Source organism: Eleutherodactylus coqui, chromosome 8 (genome assembly GCF_035609145.1).
Source record: "Eleutherodactylus coqui strain aEleCoq1 chromosome 8, aEleCoq1.hap1, whole genome shotgun sequence".
NCBI lineage: Eukaryota > Metazoa > Chordata > Amphibia > Anura > Eleutherodactylidae > Eleutherodactylus > Eleutherodactylus coqui.
This window is the reverse complement of record NC_089844.1, coordinates 112,876,337-112,890,117: the sequence shown is the minus strand read 5'-3', so window position 1 is coordinate 112,890,117 and position 13,781 is coordinate 112,876,337. Positions and strand designations below refer to the sequence as shown.

General features: G+C 41.3%; 1 protein-coding gene across 1 annotated transcript in view; it reads right to left on the bottom strand.

The window, feature by feature from the left end:
* Positions 1-13,781, bottom strand: part of LOC136576706 (uromodulin-like) — a 54,589-nt gene that overhangs the window by 22,375 nt on the left and 18,433 nt on the right. Inside the window, exons 6-8 of the mRNA XM_066576239.1 lie at positions 7,922-8,099; positions 4,683-4,820; positions 2,116-2,130 (exon numbers count right to left, since the gene is read on the bottom strand). Coding sequence (XP_066432336.1) covers positions 2,116-2,130; positions 4,683-4,820; positions 7,922-8,099 — 331 coding nt within the window. The remainder of the gene's footprint in view (positions 1-2,115; positions 2,131-4,682; positions 4,821-7,921; positions 8,100-13,781) is intronic.

Here is a 13,781-nt window from a genome sequence, read left to right as displayed (position 1 = left end):
TTAGTATAGGAGGAGGTAAACATACTTGTGGAAAAGCATGTATTTTGGAGTGATTACAAAAGCTGCAGCAAAAAAACAAGAGCAAAAATGTGAAAAAAGTCTTAGGGTGCATTCACACTGGGCAGTTTGGATGTGGTAAAAAATGCAATAGATAAAAACCCTGTGCATTTCTTCAAGTTTTGCAACATTTGTGCTTTTAGCCGTTAATGCATCAAAATCACGCCAAGGGCTCTTTCACACAAGTGCTGTTTGCATGCATTAGAGGCGCGTGAAAAGAGTGCTTCTATTAGAACCAATGGTTTCCCATAGAGGCGTTCACATGAAGGAATTTTAGAAGCGCAAAATACTCGCACCTTCAAAAGATAGGACATACATGGCTACAATGCCAGTATCTAAGGTCCATGCTGAGTGAAAAGATAGGACCTGTCCTATCTTTGGTGTGAGCTGCGCAGGAGTTTCCATAGACTCCTACGGGAGCTGGAGTTTATGGAAACTCCTGCGCAGGAAAAGCAGATTCTGTTTGCTTACAGCAGGACATTTAACCCCTTAAGGACCAGGCTGTTTTGTACCTTAAGGACCAGATGCTTTTTAGGAAATTTTACCCATGTGGTAGTTTTACTGCCCTATTTTATTTCCTTCAGCTACCAAAATTATTTTTGCCCGTTTTTTTTTCCCTGTGACATATAGGGCTATTTTTTAATATTTTTTCATTGACTTTTTTTCCCGTTTTTTATTTTTATTGGGGGTAAAAAGCTAAAAAAAATGATTTTTTTAACATTTATAATTTACATTTATAATTACATTTAGTAATTTTTTTATTAGTATATTTATGCTAAAATAAAGTATGGGAATGGGTTCCTCATTTTGTTTTGGGCATTTTGATATATAATATGTATGATTTTGGTTTACAGGACGTATACGGCGACGGTTTTGGTTGGAGCCAGCTTTGGGTTATTTTCTATCTTATGTATTAGAGATGAGCGAGTATACTCGCTAAAGGCAATTGCTCGAGCGAGCATTGCCTTTAGCGAGTACCTGCCCGCTCGAGATGAAAGGTTCGGGTGCCGGCGGCGGTCAGGGAGCTGCGGGGGAGAGCGGGGAGGAACGGAGGGGAAATCTCTCAATCTCTCTCTCCCTCTCTCCCCCCCCGCTCCCTTCTGCTGACAGCCGCTACTCACCACTCCCCCGCTCCGGCACCCGAACCTTTCATCTCGAGCGGGCAGGTACTCGATAAAGGCAATGCTCGCTCGAGCAATTGCCTTTACGGAGTATACTCGCTCATCTCTATTATGTATATATTGTTGTTGTATTCTGTAATTCTTATTTACTGATGTATGTAATTATGTATTTTACTATCTATGTCCCCCATGACCTCATATAAGACCTCCTTGGCTGGAATCGGCACACGTGACGGGGCGGAGCTACGCGATGACGCGTAGAAGGGGGCGGAGCCAGAACGCCGCTGCTGCCAAACCGAGCCGAAGGCAGAAGACCCTTCTGCGCAAGCGCGTCTAATCGGGCGATTAGACGCTGAAGTTAGACGGAGCCATGGAGACGGGGACGCCAGCGCAGGGAAGGTAAGTGAATAACTTCTGTATGGCTCATATTTAATGCACGATGTATATTACAAAGTGCATTAATATGGCCATACAGAAGTGCTGAACCCCACTTGCTTTCGCGAGACAACCCCTTTAATCCCCATAGCAGGGAGAGACAGCAGGGCTATGGGGGGATTAAGCCATAGCAGGGAGAGACAAAGTGGGGCTATGGGTTAATCACCCATAACAGGGAGAGAGAGTGTGGCTATGAGGGGGAGGGGGGTGGAATAGCACCAATACTGCGCTAAAACAGTGGTCGTGTGAACGAGGCCTAAAATGCAGTTTTATTAATACTGTTTTTGATGCAGTTTTATCCAAATGACCCTGTGTGAATGTATCCCTATGTAAATGCACTTTTTTTGATGAGTTTTGTAACTGTTGGGCTTTTACAGGTAACACATTTTAAATGCACCACTTGTGAAAGCCTCATAGCAAATACCCCCCAAAAATTGTGGTAATTTGTGGAAAAACTGTTTAGTTATATCTAATTTAAACTGGGAATGGGATGGTTACTTACCAGAGATGTTTGTTGCTGAAAAGAAAGTGACGACAAAAACAATTAGATATTGGATATGCATCGTTCACGTAATAATAGTATATATTTATAAAAATAATAACAGCATATATGTATATGTGTAATTTTAAACAAGTATATAAAAAAGTTAAAAGAGTGATGGACAATATTATCTACCATTAGGCCTGTTTTTGTAACGGAACTAATAGCGCAGTTCCATAAAAATAAAGGATACCTAACAGAACGGAAGCAAACTAAAAGGTTTCCGCTTTTATGAAAGTCTCTAGAAATCAATGGGGAAAAACTCAATTTAATTGCGTATCTCTAGGCCAAAAAAAGAGATGGAAAGACTAAACGCAAGTGTGAATGAGCCCTAACAATTATCATCTATCTTGTCTATAAATTATGAATGTGTTTGTTGGAAATCCCCTTGAAGTGACATGAAAAGCATCACTACAAATCTTTAAATGCTATTATAGTTGTATTTAAATGTTAAGGTGCATTTACACTGCAAAAATTATGACTCAAAAGATAGCTTGAGTGATCATTTTGCATAAACTACTACTTGGTACTAATGCCTGTTAGTACCAATTAGTAGCGTGTGAGCTGCTGGGAGCTGTAGTCAGGGAAGAGACAACTCACTGTTCTTTGATTACATTCCTTTGATTTGCAGACGGGGCTGACAACTGAGAACAGCTGATACAATGTAATCAGCTGTTATCAGCGCTCCCCGGACAGAGCACAGCGTGCGGTCCTGCTTATCAGCTGTTCTGCTGAATGACGGTTTTCAAGCATTAATGGCTTCTAATAGCCATTGCTCTGGCAAGCATAAGCCATTCATGTAAAGAAAACTCTGGGCTGACCATAGATTTCCCCAGCAAAGTCAACTTTTTGAAGGAAAAAGGATGTGAAAAGAACTGGTATGGAGGCGCAACACTCTAAGCTACTAGAAGATGTAGATCAAAGTCCAATGTGTGATGGTAAAAGCACTTCTTTTTTATTATTTTTTCAGAAATTAAAAACCAGCAATGGAATATGCGTTTCGGGGAAGAACCCCTTCGTCAGTTCGGCTGGATAGGACAACAGGATGCCTAGGGGTGACACGATTCCAAAGATATATAGGATGTGTCGGAGGTCCTGTGTGCAGGAGGACAGGGGAGAAAAAAGTGCTTTTTTCTCCCCTGTCCTCCTGCACACAGGACCTCCGACACATCCAATATATCTTTGGAATCGTGTCACCCCTAGGCATCCTGTTGTCCTATCCAGCCGAACTGACGAAGGGGTTCTTCCCCGAAACGCGTATTCCATTGCTGGTTTTTAATTTCTGAAAAAATAATAAAAAAGAAGTGCTTTTACCATCACACATTGGACTTTGATCTACATCTTCTAGTAGCTTAGAGTGTTGCGCCTCCATACCAGTTCTTTTCACATCCTTTTTGCTACACTTACGCCCACACTGGTGGAGCGTCATCTGGTTGGCAGCACCTCCACCATTCAAAATACTCAATCATTGAAAACTCTGTGTACTCCATAAATATTCCACTACCCTCACTGGGTCTTGCTCCACCCTCCTTTTTCACAACTTTTTGAAGGAGGCCTTTGGAACTACAACATAAAGGGGATGTCTATTGTGAGATTTTTAAAAGCAAAAATAATCTTTTAAACTTTCAATAGTACAAGCAAGTAAGAGAAGCTTTTTAACATATATTATTGAAGGAAAATGCTTCTGTCTCCACTCATCAGTCTCTTCTCCTCCCCCTCCTCCTGCAGTGTCAATGATTACTCAATATGCAGGTAGTAATAAAATCCATACACCGAGGTCAGTTTATAGCCGCTGGTCAGAGAAGTCTTTGCAGAAGAGGGAGAGTGCAGCTGCTGGATAGAGACAAAAATGGAGAAGCAAACAGAGATGTCGCTGCAGGTAATAGTAAGTGTTTTACTGTCTTAGAACTACTGGAACGACATTTATGGCTTATTTACATGAGCGTATATCGGCCAGCGTTTTCACAGCCGATATACGCTTCCATCTGAGAAGTCCCCCCTTCCCTCCCCCTCACCGGCTCTCTGCTTCTCTCCTCCCCTCCAAGCGGTTTGCAATGGGAGTGGGTGGGGATGGGGGTGGAGCTAAGCTCCAGCCTCTTGACCATGAACAGCAATGGGAGTGGACGGGACAGAGCGAAGCTTAGCTCCGCCCCCTTCTAATTGCAACCGCTGAAGTGGAGGAGAGAGGCAGAGAGCTGGTGAGGGGGAGAAAGGGGGGAACTGCTTACATGGAAGTGTATATCGGCCAGCCATGAAAACGCCGGCCGATATACGCTCGTGTTAATATGCCCTTACACTGCAAAACTGACAATTAGAATTTAAGCCTTCAGAAGGGAAAAACTGCATAAAAAAATACAGGATTCAAGTCATATAATGGCCAGAAATGCTGTTATTCCTCATATAAACACACATGGCAACTTATCCTAGACGTTTTGTGAAAAGTAAGTTACGATATGTTTTAAGCATCAGCTCTATATTATGAATATCATAATAAAGCTATATGATCAGAAGCTTCTTATTGCTTATACCTGTGACTTCTTCCACAGTCACAGAGTGTGGTCCTTCTCCAATAATAATTATTTCCCATGTTCCTGTATCAGGGTTCTTTATCACATGCACAGATCCCCAAGGTTCAGACACAATGGTTTCCATTGGAACGGAAACATCTGCAAATAAAATAATATACAGCTTAACTGACTTTGTTTTTCTCTGCAAATAAGGGAAGATTAAATTAAATAAAGTGTCCGGATGGATTCACGTGGACGTATTTGTGCAGCATATTGCCAGCCACAGGTAATTCTCTCTTTCTCTCTTTAACTCATTAAGGACCAAGTGTGGTAAATATATGGCGCCTGGTCCCGGGCTTAAAGCCCAGCCGATAGTAAAATTACAGCAGGGATTTAAGCCTCGTGCTCTGCAATCAATCAGAGCAGGATGGGTTGTCAGCTGTTAGTGCCTTTTCCTTCCTCAAGTACATTGAGCGCTGTGTACTAAAAAGTGAAAGCAGAAGTGTAACTTCCAATACGGGGGTCGGGGGGTCACGAGACACCAGGATTTCATGCTACAGCAGAGCTACAGGGTCCCAGAAGACCCTGATTAGCTCTGCCAGTGACTAATGTCACTATTGGGATGTTTTTCTCTGTAACTAGGGCTCTTGTGGATGCCCCAGCTACAGCGAAAAAATGTCAAATAAAAAAAAAAACAAAAGTCATGTGAATGTCCCCCAGGAGGTCTTCTATGACGTCATGGGGGACATAGATAGTAAAATACATAATTACATACATCAGTAAATAAAAATTACAGAATAAAACAACAATATATACATAAGAAAGAAAATGACCCAAAGCCAACGCCAACAAAAACTGTCGCCGTATGAGTCCTGTAAACCAAAACCGTACATTTTTATATATCAAAACGTCCGAAACAAAATGGGGAACCCGTTCCCATACTTTATTTACGTATTTACTCCTCTACCCATCTTGTACTGGTATTATTTTAAGTGCAAATTAATCACTCCATGTATGTGCTTTTTCATCCTGTTATGGCATTGATTTAAGTGCAAATTAATCACACCAGGACTGTGCCTGTTCATATGTATATATAAATGCATGTTTCTTCAGATCTACTCCATAGGCCTGAGGAAGAACCCTGAGTAGGTTTGAAAGCTCACTGTAACATCATGTATTTTTGTTAGCCATTATCTACAAGATGACTTAGTTTCTCTTGCTGAGAACAATCACATTTACATACCAATGTAACACTGCTAATGCATTTCGCATTAGCAGGTTACTGTGCTAATGAGTCATGGCTCAGCGCACTGCTGCTGCTCAAAGTTAATGGCAGCTAACATGCTAGACTACTGACATATTCCACAGTGCTGCAGTGCTGTACAGAAAAATATCTCCCCCACATCAGTCCTTGTCCTCAGTGGGGCTCACAATCTAATTAGCCATTTTCATAATAGTCAAGCTACCATTTTTTTAGGAAGCATGCAGTTATTCAAACTTTATATTTTCTTAAACTATAATTACTGTTCTGTAGAATGCAAGTTTCGGAATTCAAACAATATGATTTAACAGAAATTTAGAAGGTAGTAGGGCTATTATAATATCTATATGCAAAGGGGTAGTGTATGTGAAGATATATTTTACATCCTTTTCTCCATTTCTGAGCAAGCAAAATCAGGCCGAAATTTTGGCAATATAAATAAAAGCACAAACATATACTTTCACATGATCATGTTTCTTTCAATTTACTGCGTTGACTGAACATGATTGTATTGGTACAATATTTCAAAAGCTGGGGCCCTATTTTAACTTTGCCCAAGGCTACATTTTGTCTAAAACCATCACTGAATAGGTCATCAATAGTACATGCCTGAAATACCCCATCAATAGTTGATTAGCGAGGGTTCACCAATCAAGATCCCTGCTGATCCGCTGATCCACCAGATATCCGCAACAAGTATCAAAGCAGAAGTGTCATAAGCGACTTCTCTCTCATTAATTTAACGGGGGGGGGGTGATACCTTTCATTATACTTTCCACTTAAAAGTAAAAATAAGGCATCGCTCCCATTGATTTCAATGAAAGCAAAGCCTTTCTATTACACTTTCAATTCTGCACTGAAAGTAGGTCAGAGGATGGACCCCCGCCAATCAACGTAAATGTTGGGAATGCCTCTTTAAGGGCATGACAATATTGGGGTATTTTCATCTCAACATCTCAAATGTTATAACTTTTTTTGCTTGTTGTGTGGCAAGCTGCAGTCTTTATTTGCAGCATTCTGAGGTACATATAATATATTGTGTAACTTTTAGTAATTTTTGGGCGGAGGAAGGTGAAAGAACACATGAATTAGGCCATTTTTCTTTTTAAACTGTGCTCACCATGCAGTACAAATGACATGATAACTTTTTTCCACTGGTCGGTACGATTATGATGATGCCAAAATGTATATATTTTTTAACATTTTTCAATGATAAAAACCCTTTTTTTGGGGAAAATAATTAGTTTTTGGCATCACTGTATTCAAACACCCAGATCTATTTTATTTTTATAGTGAATGAGCTGTGTGAGGGATTCTTTAAAAAAAAAAAAAGAGAAAATTGCGCAAAAAGGGCTTTTTTAAAATTTGCATATTTTTAATACAATTTTTACAGTTTTTTATGTTCCTTAAGGGGACTCGAGCCTCTGATCCTATCATCACTAACATAATACATTGTAGTACCTCTGCAGTGCGTTGTCTCTTTACTATGATAATACCAGCCATGGCAGACCTGGAGGCCATGGCAACCTATGAGCCCTCCACAATTGGATGATGGAGGTACGATGACGGCACTCCCTCTGTTAACTCCTTACATACCGCAATCAATGATAAGGGATTAACAGGGCAGGGGAGGATTAGAGTTATCTCCATTCCCTGCCATTGCAGCTTTACCTAGGCTATCAGTTACAATGGCTTCCACCACTTATGTTATGGACTTTGCTCTTGAGAATACACCATCTACATGACATATATGTATGGCATTGTGTGCCATCTGCTTTCCTCCCATGACGTGCATGTACGTCATGAGGTGGGAAGGGGTTAATGGAGCTCAACTGTACCAGACACAACCCAGCAAAAGTGGAGCTGTTTTTGGAAAAAGTAGAACTTGATCTCAGACAGCCCCTTTTATTATTCCAAAAAAGGCCTTAGAGTTATAGATTATTGATTGCAGTTTTTCTGTATATTTGATTTATAATCATCTGTAAAGATAAACACTTACCACCTGGTCCAATTACTGATATTGAAGTAATTAATCCATCGGTCATTATTAGAATTTTGCTGAATTTATCACTAACATTGAACATGCCAGTATTATTGCCACCACTGTACTCTGCAGAGAAGAGTCGGGTTGATGTATTTACTGGTCTAGAAAGAGTGTAATCCAAATAATGAAATACCTGTGAATAACTAAAAATCAAATCAGGAAGTAAATATTTATGGTTATTTCAATAGTCCGTTATCTCCACACCTATATGGTATAAGGACGGGACAAGTTCCCCTGGTGCGTGAAGCAGGGATGTAAGAATGCCCCCAGTCTCTATCCTAGTTCAACATTATAGCTGTCCGATGAGAGGGGTAGGAAGAAAAGGCTGCCAGCCAAACAAATTGTCAGCCAACATCTAAGAGGGTCACATTTGTGTGTGGCCCTGGACCATGTTACAGTACCCCACGTGAGGATTGTGCAGTAATGCAGATGGACACAGCAAACTTCACTGAAACAGAACTTTATTCTGACTGGGACACAAAGTGTTACACTTACAAATAATGGCACATAACTTGGTGGTTACAGTCTCTAATGGGCACACAGTTTGGCTATTACAGTCTCCAACAGGCACATAACTTGTCAGTTGCAGTCTCAGGGCGGTTTACAGTACTTAGCGAAGCCACTATAGGCTTGAAACTGGCTCAGTCTCTGAACTTTGATCACAGAGGACTTTACCTGGCAGACCAAGTAATACAGAAGTCCACTTCAACACCAATTTACTCAGTGGCATTCACAAAGTCACTTTTCAGTAATGAATGCTGACAGGGCCTTAATCCTCTCCTCCGACCTCCTCTAGATCTGAGCTGCAATATCAGTCATATGTCCTTGTTATAGTAATGATACATGTTTCTCACGTCAGCCTAGGCAAACACGTGTATGTATATATGTATATATAGATATGTAGATACTGGTAAATCTGCCTCTTTGGTGGATGACCAGCGTATAGATGGGTAACTCAGTTCGTGTTGTACACTGGTATGTAGATGTAGGCTCATCCTTTCCCCATCTCCTGTCATGGCTTAGGAATGTCTAAAGATAACTAGAGATGTGGAACTCTCCATAGATATAGAAAATAGTAGAATGGTGTATACTAGGATCCAGTTTCTATTCCTGGGAATTACGTGTTTGCAGTGACACGCCTTGAGGTGTTAACATACGTTAAACCATTAGCTCCTAGAGCCAATCATGAGTTCTTCTGCTTACAGGGGGTGTGTATTTCTGATCACAGGTAAGAGAACTGTTATATACATTGTCTGCTTTGTAATAAAGCCAGAAGAGCTTTCATTGTCGGATGATACAGACTGTGTCAGTGATCGGTGTACACTGCTTCTCTTAACTTGAGACCAGACAATGAAACACTATGAAATCCCTCTGATCATTTCCCTAACAGTCCTACTTCTCTCGCACCTGATAGGTTCTTTATACACTCTCAATGCAAACACTTAATCACTCCCCAAGCCACACCAAAACACCTTATCGGGGCCTGTTTAAGGAAAAGTGGGGCCCAAAATTAAAAATGTGTCCCCAAATTTGGAAATAAGGACTTCTCCTACAAGTACCCATGGAAATGCGCTCAGCATATCTTTGGACAATGATATGAGCTGTGGCATTGTGGTTGGTGTCCTGACTGGGCACCATTACACCATATCCTGATGTCATATAGTGTCAGGATGTTATGTGAACTGCAGCTGCAGTGTTCACATGATCGCTGCAGCTAATCACAGTGGTCACATTCCATTCATTTCATTATAACTGTTGAAACCTATTGTTGGCTGTAGCAGTCACGTGAACAATGAACGGTACATGACGTTGTAGTATATTCTGGGAGGTTGACAGCTGTGGTGGGTTGCGGGTTGGGGGATATTTAAAAGGGGATTATGCCTTTTAAATACATTTTTCACACCATTCCCTGCCCATGACATATTGTTTTAAAGAAAGACGCCTTTAACCCCTTCAGTGGCAGTCCCAGGACTAGCTCCACTGCCTACAATGATATAGCCCCGAAGATTTCCGGGCTATGTTTCACTATGGGACCTGCAGAGCACAATGCCATAATCTGTGGCATTGTGCTCTGCACACACACTACCTGCAGAGTCCCACAAAGCTATAACTGATCTGCTGGCAACTTCCCGCTTCTTTTTTTGAACTCCTGCACTGTTTACACGTTGCCACGGAGACCATGGGCTTGTCAGAAACCAGACGATGGTCCCCGTGGCAGGGATAGCTGGTGATCGGCTGTCAGAGGATAGCCTGGCACCAGCTCTTAACCCTTTACATGCCATGGTCTTTGCGACTGCAGCATGTAAAGGGCTAACAGATGGAGGGTGCTCCCGCTGTCACCATTGGACCCCCCACAATGTGTTCAGGGGGTCCTGATGGGCCTCTGTGGCAGCCGGAGGCTTGAACATAGCCTCCGGGTCTGCCAACTAAATTAGGCTATGACACTCAAACTCTGTCTGAGAGTCATAGCCTGTCTAGTAGCCTGCTATGCCTCAGCATAGCAGAGTATTAGAAGAATGTTTTAAAAAGTATTATGCAAGTCCCCTAAAGGGACAAAAAAATTTTAAAAAGTTAAAAAAAATTTAAAAATTATATAAAAAAAATAAAAACGCCAAAACCCCACCTTTCTCCCTTTACTTTGTAAAATATAAAAAATTCAAAACAAAATTACGCATGTGGTATCCCTGCGTTCATAATGACCAAGAGAAGGAAGTTATTATTTAATCTGCAGAGTGCACGGCATGTAAAAAAAAAGAATTTAAAACGTGGCAAAAATAGCTAATTTAGCCTATCTCACCATACAACAAACGGAATAGAAAGTGATCAAAATGCTGCACAGATCAACAAATGGTGCTAATAAAAAGTACAACTCAGGGCTTAGTCACACGGGCGCCCATGCGGCCGTACTTCAGGACGGACAACTCCCCGCAGCGCAGAAGAAAGAATGAAGCCGGTCAAATGTTCTTTCCTCCAGCGCTGCAGAGAGACGTCCGTCCTGAAGTGCGGTCGTCTCCTTCCTGCAGTAACACGGGCGCCCGTGTAACTAAGCCCTCATCCTGCAAAATAAAAACCCTTACACAGCTTCATTCATTAAAAAGTTAAAATGCTAGGGGTCTTCGAATGCAGCGATTAAAAAAAATCAAAAAACATTTTTTTTAAGTGTGAAAAAGTAGCGAAAAAGAAAACTATTACGATTTGGTATTGGCATTATCGTACTAGCCTGTATAATTACCTTAGTATATTATTTATACTGCCCAGAGAATGCAGTGAAAAATACAAATAAAAAACATGCCGGAATTACAGATTTTGTTAATCTTGCCTGTAGAAAAAATGGAATAAAAAGCTATCAAAATTTTACAAGTTTGCAAAAATTAGATAAATGAAGACTAGAGTTCATCCCGCAAAAAACAAGACCTTCTAGAGCTATGGCAATGGAAAAATAAAATTAATTGAAACAGCTCTTGGAATGTGGCGACACAAAAGCAAACCTTCAAACCTTAAAGAAAACAAAATATTTTAAATGTACAAAAATAGCAAAACATAAAAAACTATATAAACCTCAATCTCCCTACAAATTTTTTTACAAAACTTATGCGATACATTATATATACCCAAAAATGATGCCATTAAAAAATACAACTTGTCCCACAAAAAAACATACGGCTGTGTCAATGGAAAAATAAAAAAGTTATGGGTCTTGGAACGCAACTGGAAAATTAGTTGAAATTAAATGATTGGCCCATTAAAAACACTTCCCTGGTAGGTCTGACAGGGTGGTAAGAAACCCGCCACTCAAGGGGTTAATAGGGCCATTGTATTTGGGTTTGTTGATGTCCCCAGAAACTTCAAACTGTGCTTAAAGTACCAATTGAGGGTGGATTCAGACAAGCGTGTTTATGTGCACACAAAACCACACGTCTATTAGAACCATTGGTTCCCTATGGTGTGTTCACATGCCCGTGTTTTACAGGCGTGTACCAGCAAAACATAGGACATGCGTGCACCATAGGTCTGTGGTGCATGTCAATATTTCCCAACGGGGAGTCCCCTTGTCACTAAACACTGTGACAGCACTGTCACAGTGTTCAGTGACAAGGGTACTCCACACGGGGAGTAAAGAATGCCCTACCACAGCTGTGGCAGAAAATCGCGATCTTCTCCTGTTCCTTTTAATGGGACCGGCGCTTCTGTAGTGCCATTGAAAGCAATGGGCTGCCGGCAAGCCCTGCAGGGATTTTCAGGGAAGGGCTTTAAATATAAGTCCTTCCCTGAAAAATCATCCATAGAATGTATAAAAATTTTTTTTTAAATTATACTCACCTCTCCTCAGCTGCCGGGGCTCAGGCGTGTCCAGCCTGTCTTCTCCCTGCACTGCTCTGAATCTGTTTCAGCAGCCAGGGATTTTAAATCTCTGCCAGCTATAAGGGCTGTATCTGATTGGCTGAGCCCTCAGCCAATCACAGGCAGCACTCAGCCATTCATTAAATGACAGCTGAGTGCTGCCTGTGATTGGTCACAGCACTCAGCCAATCACAGGCAGCGATTGGCCATTCATTGATTTCAACACATTCTAGGGATGATTGTCAGGCTTATATTTCAAGCCCTTCCCTGAAAATCACTGCAGGGGTGCGGCATTCTATTGCTTTCCTATTGCAGTAGCCGCGGCCCCATTGAAAGCAATGCTGCATGGACCAGCATTCACGCGTGTTTGTGCACGTACATGGGACCGCGGTTTTGCGCGCGCCAATATACGCATACACTTGTGTAAATGCACCATAAGATCTAAGATGCTTCATTAATATTTTATGAATTTTTATTTATCCATCTATGGGTGCTGAAAGTCTTCCACAGATACTCCATGGAGAGGTTTTTCATGAATTATAACTATATGCAGCTAAAAGCAATGCAAATTACAAGGTTCCTCTCTGTTCGTGCCTCCCTGCTCTTAGAATGTCAGCACATGCCAAGCTTCAGACAGCATGCTTAAGAAATTTCTATTTCTTGGCTGCTGCTATCAAAGTCTACACAGTGGAGGAGATCTCTTATCAGGAGAGTCCATATCCCTATTAGAGGGGTGTTCAATTGAAGAACAGAGAACTCTTACGCCAGGCTGACACAAACGTATTTGAATTGCTTCTTACGCACGCGTATAATACACGGTACATCGCAGACATTCAAGTATATTGATTTTTGCGGTAGCACTCACACCTGCATCACTGGGAGAGAAAAATTGCCCATGTAAATAGACCCAATAAAAAGAATGGGTTCTATTTTGTGCATTTCACAACACGCAAAACGCCCGTGATTTCGTAGCCTGTGTGAATGCACCCTTAGGGCTCCCACACACTTGTGTTTTTTTTAACTCTGCATTTTTTTTACGCGATTGTCAATGTGACTTTCTAATGTTAAAGACGATTCGCAAGTTGTGTTGTGTTGCGTTTTTAACATTAGAAAGTCCCATTGACGATTGCGTTTAAAAAAACGCAAGTGTGTGGGAGCCCTTATTCTCATCTTCTGTTACCCCATTTTGTCTCATTAGTAATTAAAACTAAAGCCAGCAGGAGAAACATTACTCCCCCTCTCCCCTAAAGGTCCATTTATATGGAGCGATGATTGCTAAAACAATCGCTAAAAGGCGATCATTTAAGCGATAATCGTTGTGTCTAATTGCGCGGCCATCATGCACTTTTTATGCACTGCTAGCTGATCGTAAATTCAGTCCAACCTAAAAATCGTCGGTCATGCTTATCAGCAGTTCTCAGTGGTTAGTGCTGACAGCATTGTTTCCCGCTGGAGAATAAAAGGAACTGAATGC